General features: G+C 33.8%; 1 protein-coding gene across 2 annotated transcripts in view; it reads left to right on the top strand.

Moving 5' to 3' along the window:
- The window catches only part of LOC118737836 (acetylcholinesterase), a 325,799-nt gene that overhangs the window by 266,146 nt on the left and 41,530 nt on the right, over positions 1-18,123 (top strand). For both annotated transcript variants that reach the window (XM_036468619.1, XM_036468618.1), the window contains one exon: positions 4,346-4,495. In XM_036468619.1, the coding sequence (XP_036324512.1) occupies positions 4,346-4,495 (150 nt within the window). The remainder of the gene's footprint in view (positions 1-4,345; positions 4,496-18,123) is intronic.

The following is an 18,123-nucleotide window of genomic DNA, read 5'->3' as shown; positions in this document are numbered from 1 at the left end:
CGCTAAATAGACGATATATCGATGCCAGTTTCAGCGATGTTTTAACATCGAATTATGCTCCTAAAATTTTTTGACTGGCCATGAATTTTAATATTTATTCTTTTAAAAGGAACATTCAGAAATTCTGAGTTTACTCTTATCTTTCGATATTAAAAATGCATACTTAGTCATTAAAAAAGGACCGGGATCCCGTTGAAATTTCAACGAAATTGGGCTTTGGAACTTTAGGCTCAGCGAACTTACTTACTTATTATATTTATTGGGAAGGAATGGTAAATAAATAAAGGCAATAATTGAATTACAGAGAGTTGGAATTGAAAAGTATTAAATTTTCCTAACAAATTTCGAAACATCGGAAACAATCGATATATCGATGTTTTACTGGCGATATATTTAAGCATAGATGTTCATTTTTCCGATGCATTGAAACATCGATGTATCGATGTTAGTCCCCAAAATTTGCATCCCTAGATAGCATGCACCTCTAACTACTGGGCTACGGCGGCAGCATATTGTTGGTCTCCGCAAGTGATAAACGGAAAATCAGAAAGGTTTCTTTCAGAGAGATGCTATGTAGTCACGAGCAGTACTATGGTTCATAACTGAGATTTATATTTGATTTCAATAAATGAATCGGTTAATTACCAATCGGAATAAGTCAGTATTTTTCCGATATGGTAAATTTGATGCAGTTGAACAGAGCTCTTTTAAACGAACCGATCTGCATGAAAATTGTCATTTCAGCTCATTTCCTTTGGCAACACTGCTTTACAGGAAAAATGTGCATTGGATGCCATTATCTAAATCCTATGTAAAATTGCTCGCCGATTCCAAAAATCAAAAAAAAGGGTTTCCAATTATCATCCGCCATCTTTGTATTAGCAAGCTTTTATGTGGAGTTACTCTTTGCAAGTAGGTAATATATCGCACACGATCTTCAAAGGTGATGAAAATTAAAATTATACGTTCGTCAGAAAATTCGAAAAACTATTTCTTAGAACATGCTTATCATATTGGCAAGGAAAACTTTACCTTAGTTTTTTTCAGCAAATTATAACAAAAATTTGCTCCAGCTTTTGCTGAAAGGTAAATAAAAACTCTGTGCCCAGTTTTAATTCATAATTTTAAGAATGCCAAATTGTGAGTTCGGTCACTTTTGAAGATCGTGTGCGATATATTCTAAATATAAACTGGATCAGACCATAGTTGCAGGCTTTCGAAATATATCGACCGCCGCGCCACCCACGGACCGAATTTTTTGATGAGTTATTTACTTCCATGTGGATAATATGCATTTCAAATATGAACCAAATTTGACTGCAAATACAAATATAAAATATCTCGACTCCTGTGCCACCTAGCGTATTTCAAGTCTCTAGCTCATCTGGAAGTTGGTTAAAAATTTATTGCAAGATTTGACCCAAACAAACGTATTTACATACATACGTACATTAGGATGGTCCTTAAATGTAGGAAGCAAATTTTTATATCAGATTTCCTAAGCCTCAACCCCTACGTCGATGCTGCTACAGTCGAAGATATCACATATAAATTTTGGCCCCGATTGGAGACGGTTAAGGCGTGTCGCACAGGGGGCAAAGTTCAGATTCCTCTATGGAGACTCAAACAATTAAAATTATTATTTTTTCCACCTAATATCCAAAACCGATACTAAATACTTTGTCGAAGATATGACATATAAATTTTAGCCCCGATTGGAGTCGGGATCAAAATTTATAGGTTATATCTTCGACTATATGTTCGTCTAGCGCTATTTTTTTCTTCTTTTTCCAAGATAAGTAAAAATAGTCCTTTTTCTTGGGCATTCAATTTTGCATTAGCAGTGCATTAGAACTCATAAGAAATACACTACACTGGTTATCAACTCTACAACCACAAATTAGTTTTTCAGCCACACTAAGTGGCCATATTTTTGCCGTTACTGCTGGATCAATATACACTGATTATTTTACCACAGTTGAATCAGCTAAAACAGTAAAAGCCGCAAATTGCTAATGGGCGATCTATGAAGTAGTACCCAGTCGGAAAAGTAGTATGGCATCACCTGCGTGATAAATAATATAATGTATTTCTGATGCGTTCTCGATAATATTACTGTTAACTATGTAATCAGCATTCTAATGTATTGAAAAGGTACCAAAAAATTCATATTAAAAGTTTTAAGTTTATTTTTACGATTACTACACATTACATTTTCCCGCTGGGCACATAGCCCGCAGAAAAAAAAAATATCAATTGTTAAAATTAATCCACTTGCAGTTAGATTTTTTGTGGGATTTCTGTAAAATAAGTATTTAACTTGTAGTTAACTGTAAGAAGCTAACTTGAAACTAGTTGAAAAGTAGTGCAGGAGCCATGCAGACAAAATCGGGAGATTGTTTTCATTAAACAAGCTTCTATTTAAAACCCGCATGCATATTTTACGTTAACCACATTGTTTTCTGCAATTTACAAATACTTTTTCGACAATACTTTTAGGTCAAATAAAATGTAGATCGAAATTTTATATTATCACTAGATCGCTCTCATCCGCTTCGCTGAGTGTATGAAATTTCTACGTGCTACATTAGGTGTAGTTTATTTTAATTAAACTCAACATACTTAAAATATGCGAAAATCAGGAGTCTTTATATTTTTTAAATATCTTCAAAATATTTTCAACCTTAAACTATCTTTCCTTAAACTACCTTTCTCTTGTGATACTTTTTCATACTTATGCACATGTAGTTTAGAAACGAAGCCATTTAAAAATCCTTTATTTTGATACCCATATTGTAATAACTCATCAAAATGATTGACAATTTAGAATTTTACTCTTAAAACGGTTAGTTCCTATAACACAAGTTGAATTTGAATTTTCAAATATGTGGGGTTCTTGCTATACATATGTTGCTTAGAAATAAACCCTTTAACTCATTAAACATTAAACGAAATTAAACTCGAGTTTTAAAACAGGTGGCAACCCTCTTCGAAATATCTTCGTACTAAAACCCTATTAAATCCCTCTTGTCTGACGTCCATATTGTGATACATATCCCGATTATCAAATTCCTTTAATTCAAGAAGAATTTGATTTATCAAACAGGTGGCAACCCTCCACCATGTAGTTTAGTATTAAAACCCTTATCAAGAACGTTTCGATTGATACCTATATTGTAGTAATTCATTTAAATTAAATAAATTTTATTTTAGAAAGGGTGGCAATGCTTTTAAACCACCTCAGTAATATTTTAAATGTTCAATCTGACGGTTTCTTAGCTATCTTTCATTTGACACCCATATATTAATTTGTCAGATAGCTTGCTAATAATTAATTCAAATTTGGCTTTACGAACAGGTGGCCACCCTTTGCGAACGAAAAACGACAGAACGAAAAATTACACTGAAGATGGCACAACGCCGAAACCGGTTTGTCTGCAAACCAAGCTTGACTAGGGATGACGGAAACTCGTTCCAAAATAAATCATCTTGCCAAAATATTTTCAAACTACAACTTGTTTAAGTATTCTTGTCATCCATCCTTTAATATAATTTTCAGATAAATAATTCCCTTAATTCAAGTCGAATTTGATTTTTTAAACAGGTGGAAGCCCTCCTCCATGAGTATAAAATTGATTTTATATACACATATGTATCTATACCAACTCCAACAAAATATTTTCTGAGATATGGTATACGGTATCAAAATTCCATTTTATGGGAGGTGCCACGCCCCCTCGTGTACAAAAGAAGTTAGTTACAAGTTAGTTGACATCTTGCGTGGCCATCGCCATAGAAATATAGTTAGCTTTCCTCAAAGAAAGTACACAGATAATAGTGACCTTTAAGTCCCTGCCTAGTTTACTGCAAGTTAAATTATAGTTAAATAATAATAATTAAAATAGATACATTTCCTACAGAGTAGTAGTAGTACTTTTGCATACTTTATTATATGCATCATGTGTGGGTATGAATATTTCGTGTCGAAACTGTTATAGTTCTCATCGCTTCAATTCGCTGTTGCGGTTTTTAATAAATGCTCTCAGCTAATCTTAGCGATTTATGCAATTAAACAATGATTTGTCAGAAAATCCAATTAATTTCATTAATTTAATTTCAATGGTGTCACTAATAGGCCCAACACTTTAATGCAATTGATTAACGTAAGCCATGTGTCTGAATATTAATTTATCGATGAACAAAAAATAAGTTTTTATTTTTCAGCGCACATAATTGCACTTAGCCTTTTAAATTAAAATAATATGTGTTTGCAAAAGTATAAGACATAATTTATTTAATAACTCATTATACTAAACGCCTCCTATTTATTCTCTAACTCTTGCAGCACACCAGCTGGGTAGGCAATCCCGGTTTGGAGAATCAACAGCAAATAGGACGCGCAGTGGGCGACCACTTCTTCACTTGTCCGACCAATGAATACGCACAAGCGTTAGCTGAACGGGGCGCTTCCGTGCATTACTATTATTTTACACACGTAAGTAACTAAATACATAAGTATGTATCTGTGTTTACGAGTATAGATGTTCTATACCAGGTACACTCACCAAGCATCACATGGAAAGTCACTAACCTTTCCAAAAATGCCAATAAAATCATGGATTTTCCCATATTCGGTGCGGGGGTATTCTATTGACTTGCTTTTAATAGTTCACTAAAATTGCATGACTATGAATTAAGATGGCTTTTGCTCAATCCTATTACCGAACAAAGTATAAGAAATAAAAGTCTGCAACTACTGCGATTTTCCGCATAACAGCTCCTAACAACCCCGGGGAGCTGAGTGCAAGTATGGCTTAATACCCAAATGTGGGTAAAACCGACTTTGGTTGGTTCGATGTGCAGTTGCATTCCAACCGGGTGCCACAACCAAAGTATGGTAGAGGCTTTAGAAATGGCGTCGAGCCCTACCAAGGTGGGTAGTGTGTCCACTCCGCACTGCCGACTGGCACCGACGGGATCCGCTGGGCTTTTGAGCGCCGTGGGGTTAGGCCGTCGTCGGCAGGTACCCACGTAAAACAACGATAGATTCTATGTGATTTAAACCAGTTTTATGCGTTCCATTGACCAAATGCCATATCTTGGATAAGACTCGGGACAATAGGATCGACAAATACCCTCTACTGTTGATTTCAAACCACTTTGGACAGCACGAAAATAAATTGTCTTTATGCCGCGTTGTCTGAATTTGGTATACCCGCGGAACGACCTCTCCGACGTACGTTCATATATACATACATACAACTTGCCAAAGGTCTATCGCGTTTGCTAACACTGTACTTTGTAGGCTTTTATCGAGGAAAAAACAGCTGTGTGGTATTTTTAACTGGAAGAAAAAATCGCAAGGGCTGTGAACGAAAGAAGAAGGCACATGAATGCGGAGTGGGAGAATGGCACATTTAAAGGGCTGCATATACCGTCGTCCCCCCTGTGTGTATGCTAGCGTTGTATGTCCTCTGATAGTCAAACTACATTATTTGCCCCGGCCACTGTCAGCAAAAATAGAGCAAATAAGAAAGTGTATTTGCACAACGTAATTATTAATGAAATGTACACAACTATCTGCGCAAATATATGTACAAACATACACTTTCATATGCTTTTGCAGCAAAATGCTATCGGCTGTGCCAATAGATATGCTAACAAGTGTCGATAAACTCACTCACTCTTGTACATACATATATACTTATGTACAGACATTGATGTATAAGTGTAAATACATACGTATATGCATATAAAGCTAGCAACACAGCTTAAAAGTTGATGCGAGTTTTCGATTACATTCTTATGTACGTACAAATTTAATTTAAGAAATTCATTTCCGTAGTTCATTAGTCTCTTTGAGTATATTTTAAATAAATGAAATACGGAAATGGTAAATTTGTTATTAATTAATTTTTTATGATAAAAAAGTATATATTTAAAAGTCTTACGTCGTACAACGGTCGGTAATCAAAAACAAAAAGGCCAACAATTTTTGAAACGAAATTGAAATTATTAAATTAAAAATTTTTCAATCAAAGTTATACGATTCCGAAAAAATCGTCTTTGTGAAAGATGGCAATTTTTGGTCAATATCTTAGGCTCGCCCAAACCCATAAAAGGTTAATGTGCTAAAAAATTTAAATTAATAAATTCATTAATTAATATATATTTTTTACAAAAACTGCAAGTATCTTCTAGAGTATTAGTTCTGCATGATTTGGCATATGGATTTTTTGTAGAGTATCGAAGTACTTGAACTTTGATGGACTTGAGCGAGCTTAAGATATTGACCAAAAGTTGTCATCTTTCACACAGATTGTTATTAGAGCATAATGAACCATATTTTTGGTATTACCAATCAAAATTCTAAAAAAGAGGATATCCAGCCCACACTAATGTGTATCAGTAAGCAAGCTTTAATATAAAATTATAGTTTAAAAAACTAAAACCTCGCTATTAAAAGTTCCATTCGTACTGTCATCAGGTTACTTTAAGAATGGAAGTTTAAAGCAATTCCCATTCGTACTATCAGGTATGTAACTTGAGAATGGAAATCACTGCATCTTTTAGGCGCATCAATATTACATAGTTACATCCCGAGCTAATAAAAGCGAGGTAATACGATTTTGTTAGTCGATTTGAGTTAAACAAATGGGATTCAGAAATTGAGGATTTATTTTTTAGCTGTGGTAGTCTTATGGAAATATTTAAAACACAAACCGTAGTTATTTGATAAGTTTAAGTTAAGATAAGATTTATTCAAACTGAAACTTTGCAATATGTACATTAAATAATAGTGCGTTCCATAATTTTACAACGCTCATCTATTGACAATATTCGATCTATGACAATATAACAAAATCGATAAAAATATCCATAACAAAATCGATAAATATCGATAACAACATCGATAAGTATCGATAACAAATCGATAAATATTGATAACAAAATCGATAAATATCAATAACAAAATCGACAAAAATATCGATAACAAAATCGATAACAAAATCGACAAAAAAATCGATAAATATCGGTAAAAAAATCGATCAACTAAATCGATAAAAATATCGATAGCAAAATCGATAAAATTTATCGATAAAAATATCCGTAACAAAATCGATAAAAATATCGATTACAAAATCGATAAAAATATCCTTAAAAAAATCAATAAATATCGACAACTAAATCGACAATTAGATAACAAAATCGATAAATATCGATAACAAAATTGATAAATATCGATAACAAAATCAATAAAATACCGATAGCAAAATCGATAAAAATATCGATTATTATATCGTTAAGTTCTGAAAATGTCGATAGCAAAATTGCTAACAATACCGAAAAAAATTCCAATAAAAAATTGATAAAAATATCGATAACAAAATCAGTAACTCTCGAGAATCGCAAAAATCTTTAAAATCCCAACCTCTCTATATCCTTTCCTCTTTAATTACCTTTATTTTAATCTTTCTTCCCTTATCTACTTCTTTACTTTTATCGGTATCCTAATCCTCTGTTTTGTCTTTACTTTTATGTTTATAATTTTCTTCATCTACATATTCCCCTTCACCTTTGCCTTTATATCTAAGTAAAGTGTTTAAATTTACCTTGGTCTTCATTTTTGCCTTTATCTTTACGCATCTTTGTTTTTGTTTTTATTTTTACATTTACCTTTGTCCTTTTCTCTATCTATGTATGTACTCATCTTGACTTCCATTCTTGAATTGGTCATCTTGACTTCCACTCTTTTATTGGTCTTCTAGTAAGTGTTATTGTTTAACCTTTTATTAGCAAATTTTTGTTAAATTAATACCATATGCATACACACAAGAAGCACTTGTTTCAGCCCCAACCATTTCCCTTGCACCATTTCCGTGTGCAATTTCCGTTGAATTTGCCAATTTATTCCCTACCAACCAACCGCCGCTAAAGAAGTTTAACTTCAAAAACTTTCGTAAAAATGTCGTGCTTTCTAATTCGACTTTTTAGAAATATATTTAATATGCAACTCATTAAATTCTAGAGTGTAAATTTAGAGTAGCTGAGACTTACCGTTGATTATTGGGATTTTTCTTTTATTATTTTTTATTATATTTTTATTATTTTTTATTATATTAAAGCATTCTTTAGCCACACTATGCAAAAGATCTGAAAATCAAGTACATAAAATTTAAGTCCTTTTTCCCAAAAAAAAGGCATCATTTCGGCAATAAAAGTGCTATAATAGCAATAACACGTGTTTCACAAAATTCATGGGAGCTTTTGAAATTAGCGATGGCCAAAGTTGAGAAAAATTAGGAAAATAGGAGCCTTTTCAAATTTAGCTGTTGAAAATTCCTAAAAAATGGAGGATTCATGACCTATAATAAACTTATTTTCTTGTTGTACTCGACTTTACCAGGAACCCACTACTAAGTTTTGTTTCGGGTGTCTTTCGGGAATTTTTGTGTAGCAATCGTCTGCGTAGATTTTGTGCCAAGTTCCAATAGAGCTTAATCTGTTGTGGCGATAAGTGAGCTGAGAATGCAAAATCTTTAATCCGGTCGAGATGTTTTGTGGTTTAACCTATACTTTGATTTTCCATGATTACATATTCTTAATAATAACAAATGTATTTACATACACATGTGCATATATATCTACGTATGAAGGACACTTATAATTCGAATGAAGCTTTCTTTAATTTATTGAAACCAACTGTGTCAAGGTGAAGTCGAGAGGTAACAGCTGCCATTTACCCAAACTGTCCCCAGTCGGTTTAGTGCTGCAAATTGTTATGACCAAAAGCTCGAATCGTTATGCATTTAATATTTCCTGGCTTTTGAACTCGTGGTTTTGTGCATACTAATTTACATACATACACGTACGTATGTATATGTATATATACATATACTGCATATACCTATGGACATATGTGTGTTTGTATGTACATATGTTTGTATATGCATGCATTTATATGTTTGTTTAAATGTAAATTTCTTTCAGTTCATCATGCAACGCCTTTAGAAATTTCACTTTTCCACTTGCACTTCGTTCGACGAAGACATTAAACTCAAGGGGCCCATTTTGCAGTTTGATTTATGAATAATAGATGACATTTGATGAACCTAACAGGAAATATAGTAGTGTTTATGCACATACAAAGCAGGGATGGGCGAAATCAGTAATATGAATAATTGAGTAAAAAAAAATAAGAATACGATTTCATTCAACATTTCAACAATTTTGAATGACGAATAAATTTGTATTCTTCATTCAAGCACTTGCGAATGATAAATAAATTTGTATTCATCATTTAAGTAATTTAAAATAACGAATAAATTTTTATTCATCGTTCAAGTAATTTCGAATGAAGTAATACTGAGTAACACATAATTTTTCATTTGTTCATTCTTTCTTGATCACAGTACCAGGTAGACGATCATGGTAAATGTTCGTGTCGACGTCAACAAGCGAACGATTAAAAAAATATATACCCGATGGCCCGAGTATACGATCTGACGCTTTTACAATCAAAATGTTTACTTCAGCTATTCTTATGTGCCCTCGGGGGTTTTGCATTGAATTTCTAACAGTGACATAACAGTTATAAGTTTTATCGGAAAACGTTGTTCCATAACAGTTATTAGATGAGAAATATTTTTATTTCGCCGATAAGAGTTATAGCCCAACGTTTACTTTTTACGTTGCCTGATAACTGTTATGCCGGAGAAATATATTTTCCGTCGTCAATAAGAGTTATTTCCCAACGTTTATTTTTTACGTTGCTTGATAACTGTTATTTCCCAACGTGTATTTTTACGCTATCTGGTAACAGTTATTTCACTCCTCCACTTTTATTTTCATCATCTTTATCTTCTTCTCCATCTCCATTTTCGTCATTATTCTTATCTTACAACGTTTATCAGACAACGTAAAAAATAAACGTTGGACAATAACTGTTATCAAGCAACGTAAAAGATAAGCGTTGGTCAATAACTGTTATCAAACAACGTAAAAAATAAACCTTGGGTTATAACTCTTATCGGCGAAATAAAAAATATATTTCATCTAATAACTGTTATGAAACCACGTTTTCGTTAAATTTCAGAATTCGGACAACGTTTTCAATTTGTAAATTCGAGATAACAGCTATTTTTGGTCCCTGATTTCTAAGCTTTCTTAATAAACTTTTTTTACCTACAAAATATATTATTATAAAACACAAACACTAATATGTAATTTCCTTAGTAAGTTATGATATTATAAGGGTCAATGGTAGCAATTCAGTCGGCAAAATCAGGAGCGCTTCTCAGAAAGTGCTTTAAGGCAAGGTTTTTCCAAAAAGACGCTCTCTTTGAAGTGAAGTAAAAAGAAAAAGATTGCACTACACTATGGAACTAAAAAGCTTATTTTAAGTATAAAATTAGATACCTCACTTTTTTAATTTTTCCGATTGGGAAAGTACTATGTTATACGAGATATACATACATGTATGTAAACAAATGCATGTTTTCAGTTAGTTTTTGGAGAGAAAGGGAAAAAATAAGCCAATTTGGTGGGTTAGAAAGTGGTTGAACCATCTTCACCGCCTATTTCTGGTGTGCGTCTTGATGTCGGCCCACAAATAGTTGTACCCACGCCGCTCGGAAATATGCAAATATTAATAATTCAGGTCGCCAACTCGTAGAGAAATGCCAGCTTTTGCAATTTATTTATATTTCAAACAACGATAGAGTAATTAACGAATCAAAAATTTAACTTTAATTATTATAAAAAAGAAATACCGATTATTTGTTTGCTTTTATTTTAAGGCAAAACTAAAAGCTAAAGGAAAATCGGTGCCCCTTAAATAATATAAACTGGCGGCATTTCTTGACATCGAGGGTGCATTTAGTTATTAACATTCCGGTTGACACCAACGTGTGTTTGCAGATGCGCAGGTGCACTAAGATCTGTATTGATCTTCACCTGAAAGTAGTGGCAATGAAATCGATGATCAGACTTTGAGAATCAACCCTTTGGAGTACTAGATACTTCGGATATGGGTTGATCATAAATGAAATGCAATTAAGTAGGACGGAAGACTATATGGTAGGCAATTTGGACTCGAGCTGTAATGTGCAAGTGTTATTCCATCGAGAGGAGACTGGAGAAGAGACCGAGTAGCCGACCCAAAGGTTATCTCTCTAAACGCCGACGAATCGAAGATGGTTTTCAGTGTGGAAGCGAGAGTCTACTCTGAGGAACTCGCTATTGGTAATAGCGTCCAAGTCCGGTTACCATATCTAAGCTAGTTAGGGAATGCCAAGTGATACCACTGTCACGGTTTCCACTTACCTCTGTTTTTTGTGTACCAAAAACTGTACCAGAATGTAAAAAGTTTACCAAAATATGTTTTAGCTATAGATTGAATTATTTAAACATTTTACAAATGCACATTGGTGATATAGTTAATAAAGCAAGTTTTCGCGTGTTTTGTGTGTGTATTTTTAATGCTGATATGTATGTCTATTGTGCCGGCCCTATTAAAGTTCACTCCAACCTTAGAGCACTTGCAAAATTAAACGTTTTAGATGGTTCCCTGGAAGAACCTGCAGTCCTGTCAGATAGTCTGTGAAAGTGCGCAGTCCTTCCGTACTAAAATTCAGAAGTCGTTCCGAGATTCATTTAGGGGGAGTTATAGGTTTCTAGAATGACTTATTCATTTGTCATTCCCCTCGTTTTGAGTGAACGCCAACTCATTCGCGGCTATCAAAACCCTTATGGCCCTGTGCCCACCAAAGGGCCTACCTTACCGTGTTATGCGTGCTTTATTAAACAATCAATAGAGTTGTCTACAAGCCTTGATACTGCCTGACTGTTGGACATGATAGCATGATGCATAGCGAACACTCCTAATATCTTGTCGCAGCGCATGTTTTTCTGCAGAAAGTGGTCGATGCTTGCTTACCTCCGATTTTAATTTGTAATTTGTGGTATTTCAACATTTTCAACTTAACATGTCGTGTTTAAAAGTGGTCCGTAAAGTGCTTCATGCATATTACGCTGGTGTCTAAATTGTATGGCTTCTCCTGCCGGCAGACTCTACCCACTTTCTGGCCAAGGCGTCGTCGCGGGGAAACAAAAAAAAACTGCATTTGGGGGCTTTACCCCTACGGCTGCAGCAATTCAACAACCGACACGACATTTTTATAAAGGTTTTATTACAAATAAAACGTTTTTTACTTCAGAACGCACGAATTACTTCGATTTTTCACTCGAGGGTATACAATACGTTTGCAATATGTTTGCACTTGTTTCTAAACAAAAAGTTTGTTTACGTATTGCCATAATTGTCAAAGTCGGCAAAACCAAAGTAGCGGTTTTGGGAATGCGCCACCTTCTGTTCATTTCACCATGATTCTACCACTATTTGAGTTTGTGATGGTTTTTATAGTAAAAAACAGCCTTTTTAGTTTGCTGAGTATTTACCCTCGCATGGAGCACTGACAGTTCATCGCACGTCATTTAAGATAGGATAAATTGATGGCCGTTTACCAGGTGAGATAAAATGGCTCCAGGCCATCGAATTGGATTCACTTTTCAATTACTGATATGAAAATTTTCTACTCGCACCGCGAAACATGCCATATACATACATACATATGTACATCGCATCAAGTATGCCTATGGAAAAATTTGTAACAGTTGAAAAGGTATTACAAATGTTGCATATTTATCGAAAATTGCACAGGTAATTCATCAAAGTATTTTAATAAGTGTTAAGTTACGCTAGTATAAAAGCCAACATGAATGAATTGGCACATTTTAAATCTGACAGAAATTAAGCACAGACATGGCAGTGCTTTTACACGTATGTATATGATTTTATATCGGTATTTGCTTACTGTGTGCTTTCCTTTGTATGTATTTAAATAAATATTTATGTATAAAAGTATGTAAAGAATGAGCTGGCAAATTTAAGTTGAGTCCCCGAACAATAAACACGTGCTTTTCGCACGTGCACACACATACATAATTCTTACACAAACATATCACGGTGTAATACTTACTCGTACACACAAGCAAATTTAAATGAATAAATATAAAGGATGGAAACAATGTATTATATGTAAATATATGTACATACGATACTTTTGTCATGCACCTACATCTTTGAATACATACAGTAGCGGTCAAAAGTGCATGAATTGTGTTTTGTATTTAATATTTACAATGTTTTTAAAGCTATAATTTGTTTGATATTTTTTTATTGAAATATGGTTCATGCTTTAACAAAAACCAAAAAAATCTTACTCTCGAATTTTATACAGAATTTAAAAAAATTCAGTATGCAGTTAACAGGATTATAAATTTTTTTTATTTAAAATTATTGATTTTTAATATATTTTTGTTGGTTGAAGGCGTTTTGAACTTTTTTCTGTATAAACATGCATTTTTTGTGGAAGAATATGCACAAGACCTTTTGCGAAAAAAAATAAAAAAAGTCAATGCCAGTTTTCGTAAATTTCGTTTTTTATATGAAAAAAAAAATCCCGAAAAAGCCGTCAGCAAAAAAAAAAATTATTAAAAATCAATGCGATTTTTTAGCTTCTCAAAACTTGCACTAATTTTACTAAAATTTTATAATCCTGTTAACTGCATACCTAAAAAATTTAAAAAATTTTGGCTAAAAAGCTCGAAATTTAGATAAAAATTTGTGAAATATTTATAAATTCTGTATGAAGTTTGAAAGTGTGATTTATATGGTTTTTGTTAACGCATGAACAATATTTTTAAATATCAAATATCAAAAAAATTTTAGCTTGAGAAATATTGTAAATATTAAAACGAAACACCATTCATCCACTTTTACCGCCACTGTATGTATGTACCAGGGATGTTGCGAATATTTGCATTCGCATTCGTTATGCGAAAGATTCGCATTATTTTACGCATTCGCATTCGTTATTCGCATCAAATGATACAAATGTTTTGCGAATGCGAATATGTACATGGGCAGAGAGTCCACTATAATATTGTTAAAATGGCTCTAAGTCTGTCTAACCAGGGTGCGGACAATAATCGGCATTTAGCTTCAGGCGCTAAGCGGTTAAGTAGTACATGAAGCAACATTGGTGGGCCTTGAACAAGTACGTACTACTAAAAGTCTTTTAAGCAACCCATAACTAGTTTAAGTGTATAGGTTAAGCACTCGTTCAATATTCTAATAGGTTACACAACTTCTAAGTAATAAAAATGATGACTTAAGTTGATTATAGGTTTTTTAATGTTATTCCTAGCATTCGCATTCGCACATTCGCATTCCGAAAATTCGCATTCGCATTCGAAAAGCGTAAAAAATATGACATTCGAAACATCCCTAGCATGTATATCCTATGGATATGTAACTAGTGGGTGCGTCTGCTGGTGACCAAATTGTGCTAACAACTTAGTTGGCTGGCCGTTATGGGTCAACAAAATAAAATATTCGAGCCAGCGACCAAGCACTCAACCGAGTAGGTGGACGCGCCCACTGAGATGGACTGTGGGTTGTTAAGTTTGTTTGTGATTACCTTCTGGGCAAACGGGCACGCTTTTGTTGAGATATGTATGTACGCATGTGAATATGTGTGTTCGAAGGTGTGTTCGTTGTCATAATTATGATCAAGGACAATGACCGAAATTCATGTTGTATGGCATAGCAGTATATTTCGTTATATCGATTGTCACGCATACATGCCCGGTGCTCTGTCCAGGGACCGGCAATACTCAACTACATACTACAAGCTTCGTTGGCAGTGAGACCACATTCCTTTTGGGCGCCGGCCATTTGTAAATAGCTCTTGTTTCAAATCAGTTATATTCCTCGTAGGAGCGTTAGCCTAAACTTAATGAACATAATATTCAACTGCCAACTGCCAACTGTCCAAAATATTTATGTGACAAAAGTTTCATTAGTGTTAGAGTTTGCATTGATTTAATTGTTTAAGAATGAAGGGGATTGTCTGAGGGGCTGGGCTATTGAAGTGGCATGGGTGATTTGAAAAGTGTGGCATAAACAACAATGAGCGGAAGTTATGTAACCGAAAGTGGTGGCTTATTTTAATTAGCATTATAGAATTGTTTGGAAACTTTCTTTTGGGAATTTGTAACGCATTATCGGAGTGCGAAAATTAAAAATCATTTAAGCTTTTTAAAGCATTTTCACTTTGGTGTCATAAAAAATTGCATCCTTGCCGAGTCCTAATAAACTAAAACAGAGTTTTTTCAGACTTGTTTTTAACCTGGTTCTAAAATGCTTTGTATTGCTGAAAATATATTTTTTAAGCACTATGAGTGGAAGATCGACTTATCTCGGTAGCCAGTTCGAAAACGCCCTATTTAGAATTTTATTAAAATCTGTATGATTATTTTTAGCCAGCATTCCCTGAAGTTATATAGTGACGATGTTATAGATTTTCCAGAGAAGTGACAAAAGCTTACCGGTGAAAGCTGCACACATAACAACATATGGCCCAAAACGCGGACTGTTATATTACAATTTGGCTCATACTGATTTTTAAATACCGCTGAAACTCGCGAGAATGCAATTTTCGAAGAATTTTTCTTCTTGCATCTGAAAGCATAAGTATATGGCATTATTTAATACATACAAAGGTATATTGTAACTCGTGTGGTTTAGGAGTTATGAATGTTTCAATAGCGGACTGTTGCATTACAATTTTTGGAAGTACTTTTTAAATTTGCTTTGTATTATTGAAAAAGTCTGCTCTCCTAATATAATGTTTTAAAAATTTGGTACACAGTTTCTTAGCTTCAGGATGGAATTCAAGAACTACGTAATAATTGAACTGATAAAATTAATTTTGAGGTCAATATTTGTAAAAAAATAGTCGGACTGGTACGCTACAGAAAAAGACTGTTACGTTACCTGTGCGATATACGTGTAGCGATAGGATTATAATTAGGTATTTAAATCGCTTTTAGTGTGTTTTATGCAAAAAGTAGCATGAATTCAGTAGTCTTGCGATGTGACAAGTAATTCAAAGAAATTAAGAACATGATAATTATGAATACAGATTGCAAAGTTTCTGATGCTGTGCAGCCGTAGGTCGTTTCCGAAGTAATTTTCTGCGTAGAACTCGAACTCGATCTTAGAACTGCGCCAAGTTGTTGAGTTTTTCGCGTTTAATTTCACGAAAAACGGCTTTAATGGCTTATTTTGTTTGCTCTATGCTATTTAGTACTATTCTTATCCTTCAAATGTTGGATTCGAGGACTCGGCATTTTGTAGAATAATAGTAGTACTAGAAAAATAGCTGAAATAATTCCAATAGATTCTTTATTATTTAATCGGAAAATCTTCCTCTCTCCGCTTCTTAGTTCGCTTCTCTTGACTTCGTTCCATTTTGAAATAATATAACTCTCGCGTTTTTTATTTTTCTACGTAATTCTTATCTTCTCAGTGTATATAAGTTAGAAAAAATAACAGTTTTAACTATGGGACAATAACACGTTAAATAGCTTCCAATGTTGCTTGTAAAATGAGCCCCATCTTTAACTAAATAGGAAAAAAGGTTACCTAAAAATGAAATTAGTTCAAAAGACTGTTACGTTACAAATAGCTTTCCACTGAAAACGTATTGGTAATGAAGAGTATGTGGAACTATTTTATTTTACTGTAAAATAAGGTCGAAAATGCTCGAAGAAAACTATATTTTTCCTTTTTTTAGTTTGGTGGATTCCGCGCCAAAAAACTTTTTAATATTTTGGACTGCTACATTACATTAAAAAATACTGCCGACTTGATTTTTATATAGAAAACTAATCGCTGATTTTTTTGTCGTATACTTTTTTTTATTAACTTCAAAATAATACAAGGCAAGCGAAGAGAGGCAAGTATAATGCAAAAAAGTGGTGCACTTTAAATATAAACTACCCTTTAGTTTCATGTTGTGCTTTCTTAATTTTCGTTTATTTAAAGTTGTCTCAAGAATAAGTGATTTTCATGTTTTAGAGAAGGAGATTTGCGTTAATATTGATATTCTCCGATACCTTAGAATATGTATTACCCAGATATAATCCAAAATCTGCGAAACCTCAGGAAAAAAATTTTCCCCTTGGTTTCGTTTTCGGCGATTAGGGCCATATGTATTTACATACGAGTATCATTGATTCGTGCTAAATATATTTTTTTAATCTTTTAGTGAAAAACATGTTTTAGCGTTACACTAATTACCTGTGCAATACATACAAACATACATATGTATTCAAACGTTTTTTGCTCTGCGCATTTGGCCACCTCAGCGCTTTTCGACTATGGTAAAAAAGTAGGAGTGACAGCAAACATAAATTACCCCAGGAGATTAGCAGAAATGTTAACCTCTTCATATTTCCAATGTATACGTTTTATCGAGCGAATAATTTTCGGAGCTCACAGGAGTTCCCACGAATATCTACCAACTGCAAATTAAATACATACCTGTAGAAACCCTGTAGTTCTGAACTGGTGCGCTTCTAATACATTGAGACCCAGTATTAGTTCGCGATCACTCTCTTTTGCATGCATATCCTTGGAAGTGTGAATTGCCCCCGCTGCATTCCTTTTTCTATAGTCCCGAACCAGTTGTAAATTCGTCATCTTAGATATAGATTTTTAATGGAGACTGGTGGGGCTCTAGTTACTATCGGGCTGGTTAATTTTTGGTCTAGTACGGAACTATAAAATTGATTTACTAGTCCGCGGTTTCCATACTCTTTAGTGGGATAACGGATCGTCAAAGTATCCGAAAATGGGATCGGTTAACGGACAAAAATCCGCATTGCATCCACGTTTCTTTCCGTTTTCAACAACATTTAAGAAGTTAAAATGTCAGGGGGTCAGAAAAACAGTATTTACCATCAATTTGCTCCGGCAACATATCTTAGGAATCGATGATGCGTAGTTCTCTTGGTTGGTTCAAACTTTAGTTTATTTTGCTTTGGTAGCCAAATTAATATTTAACATTTTTAGTCGACGTCTGCGTTTTCAAACTTCTTTGAGAGCATCGCCCCATGGGTACTCATCAATTTTGTTACATAACATTTTTGGAGCAGATTTTTTATCAACTGTTGCCTCTTCTAATCTTTGTGTAAGGATTTAAAATGGTCTCT

The sequence above is a fragment of the Rhagoletis pomonella genome, unplaced genomic scaffold (genome assembly GCF_013731165.1).
Source record: "Rhagoletis pomonella isolate Grant_MI unplaced genomic scaffold, Rhpom_1.0 Rhpom_scaffold_00004, whole genome shotgun sequence".
In the NCBI taxonomy this organism is placed as follows: Eukaryota; Metazoa; Arthropoda; class Insecta; order Diptera; family Tephritidae; genus Rhagoletis; species Rhagoletis pomonella.
This window is presented reverse-complemented; position numbering and strand designations above follow the sequence as displayed.